The sequence below is a fragment of the Gorilla gorilla genome, chromosome 1 (genome assembly GCF_029281585.2).
Source record: "Gorilla gorilla gorilla isolate KB3781 chromosome 1, NHGRI_mGorGor1-v2.1_pri, whole genome shotgun sequence".
In the NCBI taxonomy this organism is placed as follows: domain Eukaryota; kingdom Metazoa; phylum Chordata; class Mammalia; order Primates; family Hominidae; genus Gorilla; species Gorilla gorilla.
This window is the reverse complement of record NC_073224.2, coordinates 18,521,764-18,539,046: the sequence shown is the minus strand read 5'-3', so window position 1 is coordinate 18,539,046 and position 17,283 is coordinate 18,521,764. Positions and strand designations below refer to the sequence as shown.

Below are 17,283 nucleotides of genomic sequence, written 5' to 3'. Positions count from 1 at the left end.
TCCTGGGCCTGAGGTCAGCTCGGAGATCCTGCTCTGCTACAGAAACGCTCTACATTATCAACATACAGGAATGCACAGACCTAGCAGATAGGCCTTATAAACCTATGTGAGACTTCAACTGTGGAAAAGAAATCTCCAAGGATTTTATTCTATGACCTGGTGCAAGGTGCTCATCTTTGAGCTAAGACGAGGGGAAACCGGAGGGCAGAAGGTGAACAGCCCCCACTGGGTCTCCAGGCGGCGCGGGCCCAGCAAAGAAGCTGGAACCTGGGGTCTCATCTGGGAGGGGCACCCTGAAGGATGCTGGCACTTACTTTATAGGGGCGACTGGGTTCCCCTGCCGGGACCTTCTCTGCTCAGGCGTCATGTAATCCCACTTGAATACCAAGTTCCAATCAAAACCTGCCAGCCAGGAAAAGAAACAGGGTGTTGACAAGAGACTGGCCACTTCCTCCCGACACCCCCATTCCTCACAGCTTAAAAATATTCGATGTTTGGACAGAACTCAATGAAAACCAAAACAAAGCCAAAAAAGAAGGTGTGGAGGAGAGAGAAGGGGACTGGGGGCGTGGGTGTAGCTGAAGAGAGAGACCGGCAGTGAGGGTGAATGTTGAAATCTTCTCCCTGCCCCTCCCTAAAGAAAATGTGAGTCAGGCTTTTCTAATATTGAAATGCATAAGAAAAAATGAAATATGGGGAGAGAACTGGGGTCTGTGTGGTGATAACCAGGGCATGTCCAAGGGCTGTAAGGATGTGAGGAAAAAGAGCATCCAACATGAAAATCAAGCTGTGGTACCTCCAACACTGCCCCAGGGGAAGGCAATGCTGGGGAGGGAACGAGGCTTTGTCAGTTCCCTGGGCCAGCAAACTTCAGACTGTATTTGCAGCAAGAATGGAGTGGGAACATGCTGGGAATATGAAAACTTTAAGGGAAAATGAGCCAGCAGAAGTTGCCAAGCTGGGCAAATAAGCTTCAATTTCAGATATATTTGGCACCTGTTGCATTTCATTTTTGGAATCCACAGACCTCTGAGGATGGAAGAGCCCGGACCCTGTACCCGGACTTGGTTGTGGGCATCTGCAGGGCCTCAGGTCTTGCTCTTGCTCCCAGGGTCACACACATAGTGCCTCTTGGAGGCCAGCAGGCCCCACCTGCGGAAGCTGTCCTGGTGCATCAGGAGGCCACTTCTTGGCAAACACATGGCTCATGGTGCTGCATTTCCAATTCCAAGGGTCTGACAGCAAAACCTAATGACTCTAGGGCATGCATCTTTCAATCTTCTTAAGCTCTCTGCCATCAGGCTTTTTGTCAACAGGGCTTTTGCAGTGCCCAAGTTTGGATTTGTCTGCATGCTTTCAATTCATAGTCTGTCCACCCTGACAGGCCCAGTGACTGAAGGATGGCGGGTGAGGGTTTCTGAGTGTCCTGGGCTGGCCAAGAATTTATGGCTCTGGACAAAGAGGTCTCCCAGCTCCCTCACTGCAGCACAGAGTGGCCTCAGGCAAAGAGAGAGGGAAATGGACAGGGGCCCAGGCAGTGGGGACAGGAATGCACAGAGAGGAGACCCCTGCGGGCCCCTGAGCTGGCTCTTATCATGGTGCCTCAAAGGCCACGAAGGAAAACCAGAAAAACAATGTCCTGGCTGTTTCACTAACAAGAGAAGATTAAGGATTAGCTGACATAACCTTTCCTTTATTTTTTGATGTTTACTATTATCTTATTATTTATTTTATTAATTTGGTCCAAAGAGAGAGGCTATAGCAGATTAAAGATCTGTTAAGAATGGCATCCTTGATTTTTTTTCTAAAGGAATTTCATAAAATGCTCTTAGGGTGAACGTGGCCCCGTTCCTCTGACCCAGAAGACCTGCACCCCCACACGGAGCACCTGGCTGTTCTTGCCCCTGCTCTGACATACGCAGCTGCTTTGGGAGAAATAGCGCCTGGTAGATCTCAGCTCTTCCAATACTTGGGGAAATACAACATTCTGAAAGCCAGGCTTTCTAGCTATCTAAGGATCCCTCCTCTTTAATGTCCCCAAACATTTTACTTCTTACCATTTGCTGGGAATCGTTCCCGAATGTTATGTTTCCAACCCTAGGTACGGTCCTCCAAGCATGCCCGCCCTCCCGCTGATGTCTAATTCCACTATGCCCTGTGTGGCCAGCACAGTTATCATCCCATTTCCCAGAGTGGGAAGCTGAGGAGCAGAGGCAAAATGGCCTGCCCGTGATGACGGGGCCTGCAAGAGGCAGGTGGGGCCAAAGCCCACAGTGTCTAGGACCATGGCTGAGTCTCCCTAAAAAGTCCAAGTATTCTGTTTTCTGGGGTTAAGGCTTGCTTGCACATGTATGTGTGTGTGTATGAATAAACAGGGTCTCACTCTGTCTCCCAGGGTTGATTGTGGCTCACTGCAGCCTTGACCTCGCAGGCTCAAGTGATCCTCCCACCTTAGCCCCCTGAGTAGCTGGCATGCCATCACACGCAGCTAATTTTTTTTTTTTTTTTTTTTTTTAATAGAGACAAGAGTCTTGTTACGTTGCCCAGGCTGGTCTTGAACTCCTGGGCTCAAGCAATCCTCCCACCTTAGCCTCCCCAAAGTGCTGGGATTATAGGCGTGAGCCACTGCACCTGGCCAATGCCCTATTTTATAGTTTTACTGTCTTCTTTTTTGATGTTAGACCATCAGTTAACCCTCTGCCCAGTGTCTATCTAGAATAGTTCATCTTCACACAGATGAAAGCTCTTTGAGGTCTTTGATAATTTTTAAGAGGGTAAACAGACAAAGTGCTCTTGGGGCTCCAGGGTGGGTGTTGTGAGGACATACAGGAAACTGGTGTGGTCATTCCAACGGCAGGGGACTGGGGTGATGTAGGCACAGGTGTTGGGCTGGGAAAGAGGGGTACAAGAAACCATGATACATACAAGGGGCTGTATCAGCAGAACAGGGTAACACGTGGGCTTGGTGAGGGCGAGGGGGTTGAGGATGACACAGGTCTCCATCTGAGCAACCAGAAAGAGACCAGGCTGTCAGAGAAATAGCCAGGGTGAGCAGAGAAGGCAAAGACAGGCTCCAGCCCCTTGAATCCCACAAAGCCTCAGCTCCGTGAAGCTTCTCACCCCAGATTCCTGCAAGGAGGGCTTCATCATCTCTGATCATGAAGGATGCCATATCTGTTCATGGAACCACATGGCTCGCAAAAGTGACAGAAGGTCAAGGAAGAGGAGAAAGGGAAACCCAGGAAGCTCTTTAAGGGAGCAAGCCTATTTTTTTTTCTCTTTATGAAGTCCTACTCGTTAAGCACACAGGTGGTTTTTACTCAGAACACACACTACGGCCTGAACACTGTTGTCACTGTCACTCCTGACAATGAGAGATTGTGGTGATCAGATGCTGGTGTAGACGCGACGAGCTAGGCAGGGGCACCACGACAGACACCTACCGCCCTTCAAGTCAGCAGATGCCCCCACATACTGAAAGTTGTCCATATTAATGACATCGATGATGGGTGACACAACCCGAGTCCTGTCCTAAAATACAAAGAGAGGAGTAGTTATCAAAATCCCAGCAAAACAAAAAACCTGCCCAACCATAGAAGGCATTAGTGTTAGGCAGGCACAGGGCAAACCCAACTGGCCCTTACTACCTTCTACCCTAGGCCCTCAAGAACCCAGCCTCCCCACCCAGACCCAGAAGGTCTTGCTCTTGGCCATCCACAGATGTGCTGTGGCCTGCTGGGAGGCAGGGAGGGAGGTCAGGAGTGGGTGCGTAGCAGGAGTCACTCTAGAAGTGGAGACACCCATGGTTATGGGACAGGTAGCTATCAGTTCACCCAGCTAAAGGCAAAAACTGTGTTGCTGTGTCCCAAGGGTCCTTTTCTGTTTGCCCAAATACCATTAGTGATTTGTGAGCTGCAGTAAACTTCAGGAATGGAGTCACTGCTAAAATGCTCATACATCAAAATTAGGAATATATTTCTATGTGGGAGTGTGTGTGTGTGAGAGAGATGTGGTAAGTATCAATATTGTCACAGCAGAAGGTTAACCAAATCAACTAGAGATTTCCAGATTCTACGTTTGCCTCATCTGTAATTCTATCTTTTTTGTTTTTTTGTTTTGTTTTTTTTTTGAGACGGAGTTTCACTCTTGTTGCCCAGGCTGGAGTGCAATGGCGTGATCTTGGCTCACCACAACCGCCGCCTCGCGGGTTCAAGTGATTCTACTGCCTCAGTCTCCCAAGCAGCTGGGATTACAGATAGGCACCACCACGCCCGGCTAATTTTTGTATTTTTAGTAGAGATGGGGTTTCTCCATGTTGGTCAGGCTATTCTTGAACTTCTGACCTCAGGTGATCTGCCTGCCTCGGCCTCCCAAAGTGCTGGGATTACAGGCGTGAGCCACTGCGTCCAGCCCCTGTGATTCTATTAAAAAAAAAAAAATCCCCCTAGATTGAGCCATGTCTTTATGCCACATTGCCATCATTCTGGTAAGAGTTTGTGAACATAAGGCCTTTTAACATCTCTAACCTCTTTAAGCTCAAATGACGGATGCTGGTGAGAGACCCTGGACTGTGCCCCATGCTGACAGTTAACCAAAGAGCAAGTGTTTTCCTTGAGCCACTTAGAGAACCCTTATTAGCCAGAAGAAAGATTTAGAAATACAACTTAGTAACAGAATCAGCAGAGCTAAGAACATACTACATCAGAGGAACAGGTGAAGGAACATGCTAATTAGGAACACGCAAACACTGCAAAGCTCTGTAACACCCAGGTGCAAATCTACAGGGAAAAGTAGGCTGTGTGGTGCATTGAGGGCAGAGAAGAACACAACTTTCCTTGCCTGGCTCAGTCTGGTTCTAGGTGTATGAGTTAAAGGATATAATCTACTTTACATTTTGTTTCATAAGGCTCAATTTAGTGAAAGTTAATAGGCTTGGCACTTTCTCTCCTTAATTTAGGAGCAGGCGTTCAAAGCAGTTCTGACAATCTGACCACTGAGCTCAGTGACCTTCGCACACCCAAACACTGCCATGGCAGTTTTGGTTTTGACTGCGCTTCCCCGAGAGACAGCCTGGTGGAGCGTAGCCAGGGAGAGCAAGAAGTTGTGGGGTTGGGGTGGGTGGGGATTCCAGGGCGGGTTCTTCTTGGATATAGCTGTGTGTACATGTGTTAAGAGAGGGGCTCAGATAGGGATTTAATGAAACTGGCTTTGCAATCCTGGCTCTGCTACCTGTGTGATTTTGCGTGCATTATTAAAGTTCCCTGAACCCCAGCCTGTTTACCTGTCAAACGGAGATAACAAGTGCATTACAGGTAACATACAAAAAAGGCCTAGCATGTAGCCCCAACTTGATAAAGGGTAATGAATATGATTTTCATAATTCCTAGTAGCTTGTGGTTACTTAGTATTCCATGACTCACAGCCCATCAGCTATCCTTGCTATGCTTAGGCAGAACTACTTGTTCATTTTCTATTTCCTTTCATTAAGTTTGCTTTATCGCCCCCAAGGAAGTGCTTTCTTAGTAGGAAGGAAAGAAAAGTCAATAAAACAAGCAGAAGGCAAGAGAAATGAAAAGAGGCCAAATGTAATATTAGCAATGATGTTTCTAGAAAGCAGAAGGTGCAGAAGTGTAGCTGCAGATCACCCTCTGACAACATCACCGGTCCCTATATGCTTCCTAGCCACACCCCTCTCCCACAGGAGCCTGGAAGCCTGCTGGGCTAACCTGCCCTACTCACTAAGAGCAGAGAGGTGGCCCCAGGGACAGCTTCCCCAGCACGCCCCGCTCTGTGAGCTGCAAGAGATGGCACTTGCTAGGTGCCGGGCAATGTTCTAAGCACTCTGCGAAGCTGTAGGCGGGGAAGGAAACTGCTTCCATGAAAAGGGCTGCCTTCAACTAATCAGGCTCTCACCAGCCTCTGCTGATCCTCGCCTCCTACCTGTCAGCGGATGGTTCCTCCTACTGATGGATTCCTACAGCCAGTAAAACAGTCTTTCTACAATGCCCCAAAGGCATTTTCTTTCTGTCAAGGAAAACTGCAGACGGCGAGCTCAGCCCCTACCAGCCCTGACGCCCCACTCCCTGCATTACACCTCCCCTGGACCATGCTCCCCTCTGTCCCCTCTACCAACCACCCACGACCTGACACCCCTCCCAGCCCCCGTCATCTCACCTCTGCCACCCTTTCCAGGAGGGGCTCCAGCCAGTGCTCATTACACTCGCAGTGACTGTCCAGGAAGGTCAGGACCTTGGCTTGGGCAGCATCGGCCCCCCGAACCCGTGAGCGCATGAGGCCTGCAGTGGCGAGTTGGAAAGCACGTCAGGAGAGAGAAGCCACAGGGCCAGCACAACCCCATGCCAACCGGCGACGCCTCCCTGCCCGCAGCTCTGCAGCCTGCTTTCTGGGCACGGAGGTTACTGTAAACTTGCTGGATGAGATCAAAACTGCTCCATGAGACAGACTATTGTCAGAACTTTTAATTTTAATAGTTATATTGGATGACTGGGAGGACAACGTTCTTAGAACTACCGTCTTCTGAGAAAGGCCCTTTACGTTACTGAAGTCTCCTTTATCAAGTAACCAAAATGTGGAACTTTTATAACTACATTCCTCTGACACAGCAACAGTTTTCTAACTAACTGGGCTAAGGAAGGTGTCACCCAGAGACTTCCAGTGCTAATGGTGTTGATTTTAGTGGTGATAATATTTGTAACAGTGTTGTGAATATCTCTGTCTTCTAAGACTTATCAGGAGCTAAACAACATAAGTTGCAAAGCCCTGCTGTCTGCCTTTTACACAAAATTAGTTATACTATTGGTCATATTCTACAATTTATATACTTGTGATGTGTTAATAATGTGCATGTTCATTATGACACAAAATACAAATAGTGTATTTCAAAAATTAGCCGTGGGTGGTGGCCTGTGCGTGCGCCTGTGGTTCTAGCTGCTCGGGAGGCTGAGGTGGGAGGATCACTGGAGCCTGGGAAGTGAGCCATGATTGCGCCACTGCACTCCAGCCTGGGTGATAAGAGTGAGTCCCTGTCTCAAAATAAATAAAAAATAAAATAAAATAAATAATAGTATATTTATCCCTGGATGTTGTGGTCATAAATGGCTTTTGCTATATATGCTGGGCTTTCTATGTGAAGATGATGCAACTATTCATAACCCGTGAGGACAAGTCTGCTAAGTACTTTTTTCCACAGTCAAAATGGGTTTTCAGTGATTCTTATGTGGCTGTATGCTAGAACAGGGAAAAAGACTAAAGATTTTAAGTTGTGATAATTGCAAAACAACTTGTATGGGGCAAACCTTTGCTCCAGTAACAATTATAAACTCTGAGCAAAATATAAAAAGCAGCAATTTGAAAGCCAGAAGCAAACAGAAACTAGATAGGATCCAACCCCTTAAAATAAGAAAATAACACTGAGTAAGCTCCATGTTTATACGGCGTTTTCCACGAGGATGCGCTCCAATCCACTGCAATGTAGCCCTTTTTGGCTTGAGTTGTTAAGAGGATAGAGAGTTCAGAGCTTCTGGTATCTGGAAACTGAAGGAGATCCTGGAAAGGAGGTAGGCCCGAAATCTGGCAATAACCTCCTGTTAAATCTTTGGCTGACTTCTGAACCACGCAGGAACCAAGTCCAACATGAAAAGCAACAGTTAAGAAGGCAGAAAAAACTGAGTTTCAGCTGCCATCTACTGCAGAGAAAACAAAGTTTGGAATTTGAGTCCTGCCAAGTGTGACGTGCTTGGTAAAGATCTCAGTTCTTCTACAGGAACCTCAGAAAGACCACACATAGGAATATAGACTATGTATCATGAATAAGGGACTCATAAAAACAGACTCATGGCCCGGCGTGGTGGCTCACGCCTGTAATCCCAGCACTTTGGGAGGCTGAGGTGGGCAGATCACCTGAGGTCAGGAGTTCAAGACTGGCCTAGCTAACATGGTGAAACCCGTTTCTATTAAAAATACAAAAAATTAGCCAGGCGTGGTGGCGTGCGCCTGTAATCCCAGCTACTCGGGAGGCTGAGGTAGGAGAATTGCTTGAACCCAGGAGGCAGAGGTTGCAGTGGGCTGAGATCACACCACTGCACTCCAGCCTGAGCAACAAGAGAGAAACGCTGTCACAAACAAACAAACAAACAAACAAACGAAAAAAAACCATACTCATCCTAGCAAAGTACAAAAAGAGCCTACAGAAGTTCAGCATCATCATCTGGTAATTTAACTGCCCGATATAACAAAGATGAATACTCTTTAGAGAAAGATAACATAATCCAGTGTTTCTACAACATATCATCCACAATGTCAATTATAAAATAAAAAATCACTACACATGAGAAGAAATAGGAAAATGGAGACTACGTCAAAGAGGAAAAAAGTCATCAGAAGTTCACCCTGAGATGACCCAGAGGTTGGAATTAGCAGGGGAGGATTTAAAAGCAGCTATTATAAATATGTTTAATAACTCAAAGGCAACAATTTTAATGAGTGAATGGGTGGGGAATCTGAGCAGAGAAATAAAAACTATAAAAAAGAATCAAATGGGTATTCCAGAACTTAAAAATGAAATTATCTGAAATGAAAAATCCACTGACTGGTCTTAGTAGCAAAATGGAGATGGCAGAATGACTAGCGAACTTGAAGATGGAACAACAGAAATAGATCCATCTGGTGGACAGAGAAAAAATTAAGGGGGAAAAAGTCTAGTCATCTATAGGACAATATCAAGTGGTATAACATATGTGCAACTGAAGTTCAAGAATGAGTCAGAAAAAAATACATGAAGAAATAAAAGGCCAGTCATTTCCCAAACTTGGTGGAAAACATCATCTTACATATTCAATTTACATCAGCAAACTTGAAGCAGGATAAATATAAAGAAAACTAAATCTAGGCACATCATAATCAAATTGTTAAAAAAAAAAAAAAAAACCAGATATAGAGACAACCTGAAAAGCAGCCAGAGGAAATGACCCATAACATACAAAGGAACAACAGTATGAATTTTCTGAGACAGAGTCTCACACTGTCACTCAAGCTGGAGTGCAGTGGCACAATATTGGCTCACTGCAACCTCCGCCTCCCAGGTTCAAGCGATTCTTCTGCCTCAGTCTCCCGAGTAGCTGGGACTACAGGTGCATGCCACCATGCCCGGCTAATTTTCGTATTTTTAGTAAAGACGGGGTTTCACCATGTTGGCCAGGCTGGTCTCAAACTCCTGACCTCGTGATCTGCCCACCTTGGCCTCCCAAAGTGCTGGGATTACAAGCGTGAGCCACTGCGCCCCGCCTGGAGTGAAACCTTTAAAGTGCTGAAAGAAAAATTAATTGTCAACTCAGATTCCACTGAAAGAAAATAGCCTCCAATAACAAAGGAGAAAAAAATTCTTCAGATAAAACCTGAGATTGTGCTGCCTATGAGAAAAAATTCTAAAGAAAATTATTCGGGCTAAATAAAAACTCCAATCTATGGAAAGAAACAAAGATACTACAAATGGAAAATATGAGGATAAGCTTAACATATCCACATATTCTTCTCTTTATTTAATAGATACTGACTATTTGAAGTAAAAATGTAACACTGTATTGTGGGGTTTAAGATGTATGTAGAAGAAAAACATGATAACGATAGTACATAGGAAGGGAAATGGAAATGCAATTTAACTATTGTAAAATTCTTAAATTTAAAGTGGTATGATGTTGACTCGTAAGCAGACTGTTGTAAGTTAGAGCTGTATGTTGTAATTCTCAGGGCAACTGTGCATACATGAAAAGTATTGCTGAAAAGCTACAAGAATAATTCAAATGGAATACTAAAAAAATCAATGAATCCAAAAGAAGGCAAGAAAGCAGGAACGCAGTTACAAAAAGCAAAATGCACATGGTACAAATAGAGAAGAAACAGCCAAAGAGCAGACCCAAACCCAGTCACACCAATGATTACACCACATGTAAATGAACTACCCTCAATCTGGGTGGGCACAATCTAATCAGCTGCCAGCACGGCCAGAATAAAAGCAGACAGAAGGACGTAGAGAGACTGGACTGGCTTGGTCTCCCCCGGCCTACATCTTTCTTCCATGCTGGATGCTTCCTGCCCTTGAACATTGGACTCCAAGTTCTTCAGCTTTGGGACTATTGGACATTCAACCACTGACTGAAGGCTGAACTGTCAGCTTCCCCACTTTTGAGGTTTTGGGACTTGGACTGGCTTCCCTGCTCCTCGGCTGCAGATGGCCTATTGTGGGGCTTCACCTCGTGATTGCGTGAGTCAATATTCCTTAATAAACTCCTGTTTATATATACATCTATCCTATTAGTTCTGTCCTTTTGGAGAATCCTAATACAAAGGCCAAATATTGGTTCTTTTAAAAAATGAACAGAGTCAATGAACAGCAGACAGATAAAGAAAATAAGAAGATATAAAGTACCAAAATCAATAAAATAGTAATAGTAATCTGACAAACAGTAAAAAAAGAGACAATATCATAAGCAACTTTGAGCCAATAAATATAAAAACGTTGATAAAATACAAAATTTCTTGAAACAGACACAAAAAGAAACAGCAGATCTGAATACGCCTATATCCATTAAAAAGATTGAATTAGTTATCAAAAATCTTTCCATAAAGAAAATTCTTGGTCCAGACTGGCTAATTCTATTAAACATTTAAAAAAGAAATAATTAAAATATTATACAAACTCTTTTAGAAAATAAAATAGAAGGGCACACTTTCCGTCTTGTTTTATAAGGCTAGTAAACCATAATGCCAAAACTGGAAAAATACATTTTAAGAAAATTACAGACCAATGTTTCCCATGAACACAGGTATAAAAATCCTTAACAAAAATATATTAAAAGGATACTGTATCATGACCAACAGGGGCTTATACTAGGAATGCAAAGCTGGTTTAATATCTGAAAATCAACCAATGTATTTCACCATATTAACAGATTAAAAAAAGAAATACCACTTGATTATCTCCACAAATGCAGAGAAAAAGATTTATCTCATTATTAACATGGTTTTGGTCCTACTATTGTCATTAAATAGCTGTAAGAGCCTTGAGAAAGCCACCTAGCCTCTTTAGGTTTAGTATTTCCATCTGTAAAATGAAAGTACTAGGCTCTCAACTTCCACTGTACATCGGCATCACTTTAGCAGCTTTTAAAAACGCAGCTGCCCACACTCCACCCAGAGAAATCCAGAAATTTCTATTTAATTGTGAATGAGGGCAAGACATGGTCCTAAATTCCCTAGGTGCTTCTAATAAATTGCTAAGTTAAGAATCAATGCACAATAAAATCCACAGAAGAATGATCCTAAGACTGCTCTTTCACTACCATAATATTTTAGGCAATTAATTTACTTTGTCATCTAGTAGCATCACTACAAGCACTTTGTGTGTATGCTTACATAGATGGGATCTTATACACACACATGGGTACATATATACATGAGTGTGTGTGCAAGTGTGCACATATTTTCTCATTCAATGTTACAGACTTCAGCTGTTCCATATAGGCTTTCCATAATCTGGCTTCTCCCAACCCACCCTTCTCATGCCTTCCCCGAAACAACATACCAGCACGGGTTCAACCCAAATGAACATTCTAGTGGAAAGTTAATATTGAGAAGCACTGTTCTGATTTCTAAGCAGTTTAAAGACAAAGATACTGTTAGATAAGGCCCATAAGTGATCTACAGTGCCAACACTATCTCTCTTTCCTCCTTCCCCATTTTTTTTTTTTTAAAGCCTGTGCCAGGTGATGGGGTAGGATGGCAGATACTTTGGGTTTAAATTCATAAAGTTATTTTGAAGGTGTTTAGGGGGCAGCAAATTGCCCTTTTTTTGGTTTATTCCAGGCTTGGTGGACTGATGTGACTCTGGCAAACAGCCTGTTTAGAAGGCAAGGCTTATCCCACTGTTTATGTATCTTGAATGTCTAGGTTGATGACCCTAGTTGGTTAAAATATGATGCTGTTCTAACAGGCTCAATCACTGTGTTGGCCAATAAGATTCCTAGTAAGAAAAACTTCACTCCTTGACTCCAGCTGGAGTGCATATGTAATGAGAAGAAAGAGTTTTACACTGATGAAGGAATACAATCACCACCCCTGGATCAACAGTCAGACTTAAATAGCAAATGTGGCATGGGTTCCAAAGCTCTGTGATTTTCCTATACTGAAAGATTTCTCCCGACCGTGGAGGAGCCTAACAATTCAGTCTTCAGGGTCTCTAACAGCACTGACACACTGGATGTTAATTTAATTACATTGTGATTGGAGCTTCCTTCCCAGACACTCCAGTGTACTACTTTCCTCCTTTACAGCCTCTCTTCTAACTGCCAGTAAAACAGTCTTCATGAGCTCAGCTCCAGCACAGATAAGACTGACAGAAGGTTCCGAGGTTGGCATTTGCAAAATCGCATGAGCATATAATTGCAGTACTGTCTCCCCATTTTGGATGGTTCACCTTCAGCAGGCTGTCAAACTTGAATCCCGGTTATTTTATCAGATGCCTGGAGCATGGAGTCATTCAACTTCTTATTGCTAAATCTTTGTTTTTCTTCTAAACTTTTGTACTCAAGGGACTGATAAGACTTCCTAGGTTGTGAAAGAAAGAAGCCAATTTTCTAAATACATAAATAAAAATGTAATTTGATCTTGCTCTAATATACTAATAATTTCAATTAGCCAAGCTTCTAATGTCTTTCCTGTGTTTGCTGGGAGAAGTCTCCCAAGTGGCTCTGGTAGAGGGAGACAGAAAAAAGCTAGACAATTAATTGCTCTTTGAGCTAAAGCACTTCTTTATGTTATTACAGGAAAAGTCAGAATTCAACTGTCTTGGTACTGAATTAAGAAGAATCTTACCTTCTCGTCGATCATTTCTAAGGACTCGCACTTTCTCAATTTTCCCCAAGAGAGCCCCGTCCTCAGCTAGGAAAAGAAAAGAAGCAGAGCATTTTGAACGTGGAGTTCATAAAGGGCTTTGCATTCAACCATAGTATTCTCAATCATCTAAGGGCCGATTATCTCCTTGGGGCATCACAGAGGCACCTCTTCTTTCTGTGGATCTGATTTCTGGCTTGTTCACGCCTCATTAGCACCCCCACTACAGGAAGACTGGTGCCCAGAGAAGAGCCAGACACAGGGATAAAATCAGTGTCAGTACTCACGATCATTGCTGTAGTCATCCACCAAGATGATTTCTTTTATGAGATGGGGCGGGCTTTTCTTAAGCACACTAAGAAAAGACAAGAAGATAAAGTTTATAGGTCTTTTAGGGGTATAAACTTTTAGCCTGGGGTAGAAAATTCTCATACGTTGGTCCTAACCCTTGGTTGGAGGAGCTACACACTGCACCCTGTGCTGAGCAGTCAGGAGACCCTGTCTGCAGCCCCCACTGACAGCCCTGGTCTGACTGTGCCTGGGACACAGCTAATGTCTTAACACCCCTGATAGGTAATGCATCTCCTGGCCTCACCTGACCACGGTCCTGAGTAGGGCCGACCTGGCTTCATTGTGAAACGTGATCACCACGCTGGTGGCCGGCAGATCCACCCGCCACTGCTTCCGCTGACACCTGCAGGAAGAGAAAGATGGTCCTCTGAACAATGACCCCCAGAGCAGCCACAGCTTGTTTAGCCCTTGAGAGAACAGGCAGACTGACCAACGGGGATGGACATGCTATGACTAACTTGTTATCTGCAGAAGTTCCTGGCCTGTTCTGAGATGAACTGCCAACGGGACATAAGGAAACAGAAAAACACAACCGGAGTTACGTTCTGAGAGATGAACGATTTCAGCAAAAAGTAACATATTGAGAACATCTTTCTAACACGTTAAAAAAAAGTGTTTTAAAACAGTGAAATCCCATTTCTACTCTCAAGCAGATACACCTCTAAAGATGCGCTTTTCACAATTTGCAGTCGTAATTTCCGAAGGGCAGAACCAACTGTGCGCCACTGCTCTTTTCTTGTTTTCTACATTGCCTACAACAAGCATGTGGTACTCCGGTGATATTTGGAATTTGGCTCTCACCATGAACAGCAGACCCACTGGAGGTTTTCCCTTCCTGGGACAGCAGGGATGCATGTCCCTTGCCCTGGAAGGCCATCCCCAAATACCCCAAAGGGCAGTGGTGAGATGAAGATGGGGAGATGGAGTGAGGGTACAGTCAATGGGACCCTGAGCCTGCCTGAGCTCTCCTCTTCCAGCAGTAGGGAAGAATCCTGGGATCACCTCTGCACAGAAGCTGATTCGGAGGCCAGACCTACAAAGCAGGGGCAGATTTCAACATGGCACCTCTCAAATTTGAGCTCTACAGACAGACACAAGACTAGAAGAACAGTAAGTAGCTTTTTTTTTTTTTTTTTTTGAGACAGGGTCCAACTCTGTCACCCATCCTAGAGTGCAGTGGCATGTTCATAGCTCCCTGCAGCCTTGAACTCCTGGGCTCAAGTGATGCTCCTACGTCAGCCTCCCAAGTAGCTGGGATTACAGGTGTGCCACCACATCCAGCTATTTTTTGTATTTTTTGTAGAGATGGGGGTCTCACTCTGTTGCTCGGGCTGGTCTTGAAATCCTGGCTTCAAGCAATCCTCCCACCTCAGCTTTCTAAATTGCTAGGATTACCGGCATGAGCCACTGTGCTCAGTCAGAATAGCTATTTTAAAAAATAGCTGATAGCTATAGGTGGAAGATGCTAAAGTATCATACACTAGAAATAAGCAGTAAAGGTTTACTGGGCTCAGCAGAACCCATCAGGAGGAACCCTTCAAAGCAGGGTCTACAGACCTAAGAGCATCCTAGTACAGAGCAATGTTCCCAGAGAATCCTGAGAGAACAACACACCTGGGCAGGACTGATAGCCCATGAGGACTTCTAGAAACACTTAATTTCTGGTTTGACTCCATTCAGAGTTACTAAATTGGTAATACTACTGATACCAGCTTGGAAAAGAGGCTTTGGTTTCAGAAAAATGGTTCTTAAATGGTGATGTTGATGCCCCGTGGTCTTGAGGATGAACAGTCTTGCCTGTGAGGTGGCAAGAGGGGCCTGTTTGTCTGTCCCATGCCAAGGTTTCCTCCATGCTGGCATTTATTATCTGCACAATGTTCCTGCAACTCTAGCAGTTAAACACACTGCCACCGGAATTGAAGCAGCAGAAAATCTTTGCTGCGGCTCAGAAAATGATACCCCAAATTATATTGCTTTGGCATGCTGACTGCTTTGAACGAAGGAGATTCACAGACCTCAGAAATAAGCCTCAGAACCAAGGTCTCTCTCTGACCTTCTCCTCCCCACCCCCTCCAACTTCCCTTCAGAAGCACAGGGAGGAACTTTGTCTCAAGTTCTCTTATCTGACTGAGGGAAGTTCATCCAGAAGATGTGCAACTGTCTTGGACCCCCTCTCTGGAATCTACATTAACCAGAGATTAACTCATATAGCAGAAGAAACTAAAAGCCCACACCAAGACCCCACTCTTGGAGAGACTTTTCACGTATTCTTTCAATTATTCTTCTAAAGGCTGTCACCTGAGAAATTTATCTGCATGATAAAATAACCTCTGTTCACAATAGAGTTCTGCCCCTCGCCTTCCCATAACTTGTTGCCACCTCCCCGAGACCCTGTGGAGGAAATTTGTTCCAGGCTATTGTCTGCATTTCCATCCTAATCATCTCCCCTAAACATCATTTACTCTTCTAAAATTGCCTACATCCCTCACTTGCCTCTCCCCTATGCAGAGAGTATTTAAGCTTCAACCATCTGGCCCTTCTTTGAGTCTCATATTTTGTGTGGCTCCTGTGCACATTTGCACATTAATAACAAATTTATTAATCTATTGTCAGTTTATTTCAGCTGACATAAAGATTCAAACCTTCAGATGGGGAGGGAAACATTCCCTTCACTCTTATGCCTTCCAGGGGACGAATACATTAAAAAAAAAATTATTCTGTAGGTTTTTTTTTTCTTTTGAGACGGAGTCTTGCTCTTGTCACCCAGGCTGGAGTGCAGAGGCACAATCTCGGATCACTGCAACCTCCGCCTCCCGGGTTCAAGCGATTCTCCTGCCTCAGCCTCCCAAGTAGCTGGGACTACAGGCGCCCATCACCATGCCTGGCTAATTTTTGTATTTTTAGTAGAGACGGGGTTTCACCATGTTGGCCAGGCTGGTCTCGAACTCCTGACCTCGTGATCTGCCTGCCTCGGCCTCCCAAAGTGTTGGGATTACAGGCGTGAGCCACTGGGCCTGGCCCTAATATAAGCCCACTGTAGCTCTTAATATTGTTTGCCAGAGCCATGAATTATCTGCCCCCAAAATTAGAGATAATATCTCAGATGGGAAATCAGTGGACGAAGGAGACAGATTAAATATATATATTTGGAACTCAGCCATCGCTAAAAACATTTAAGGAGTTAAGAACTGAAGTGGATGGTCTAGCAGCTGCCAAACAATGACCAGCAATTCCACAGCAATGGCCGCACCTTCAGAGAAAGTGTTCAACAGACACTCGTTTTCCCTCGTGACTACTTCAGAGAAGTGAATTTTGAAAATAAACATGAAAAGCAGTGCAATTAAAAAGCAATTAGGTCAGAATCACAAAATGGGCTTCTTTTATTACAGTTATTGTTTTAATTAATCATGAGAAATTGCATAATATACTAGTTTTTGGGGGGAAACTGTTCACGGTTGTCTGGGGGGAAAAAAGCAGGCAGGAATTAATATCGCACCTCATTAGAGCTCCTGACATCTAAGTCTTTCCTGACAAGTAGACTGACAGGCTGGTTTTTCTTTCTTTTTTCCAATTTTAAGAATTAGCAGATTGTTAGATTAAGGAAGTGAGAATCTGCAAGACTTCAACTGTAAACAAATTACCAAAGAATGTCCTTCCCAAGAACCCAATCTGTAATGCTAATGAAATAAGGACTCCGCGTTAGGAGGCAGCTATCCTCTGCAATTAGGTCCCACTTAACACAGCGGGAATTGCTGAGACGAGCAGACCTAGGTTGAATGACTTACTGAACATGGGCTTATGCAGCTATAGAAGAATTTAAAAAGAGACATAAGGCAGCAGCTTTTCATGCTACATCATAGTAAACGGAACCGATCCAATCATGTCCTATTCTCTCGGTTTCCTTTTCTCTGCAGGAAGCCTCATCTTCCAGGAGCATTTGGAAGTCTCACGGGGCTCTGGAAACGTTTTTCAGAACACGCAGAGCTGCTGCATTCGTATCAGTTTATTAAAATTCATCTACATATT

At 44.3% G+C, this 17,283-nt stretch overlaps 1 protein-coding gene across 1 annotated transcript in view; it reads right to left on the bottom strand.

Moving 5' to 3' along the window:
* The window catches only part of GALNT2 (polypeptide N-acetylgalactosaminyltransferase 2), a 215,067-nt gene that overhangs the window by 32,225 nt on the left and 165,559 nt on the right, over positions 1-17,283 (bottom strand). The window contains exons 4-9 of the mRNA XM_031016643.3: positions 13,502-13,600; positions 13,194-13,261; positions 12,889-12,954; positions 6,175-6,296; positions 3,444-3,531; positions 315-402 (exon numbers count right to left, since the gene is read on the bottom strand). Of these exons, the coding sequence (XP_030872503.3) occupies positions 315-402; positions 3,444-3,531; positions 6,175-6,296; positions 12,889-12,954; positions 13,194-13,261; positions 13,502-13,600 (531 nt within the window). The remainder of the gene's footprint in view (positions 1-314; positions 403-3,443; positions 3,532-6,174; positions 6,297-12,888; positions 12,955-13,193; positions 13,262-13,501; positions 13,601-17,283) is intronic.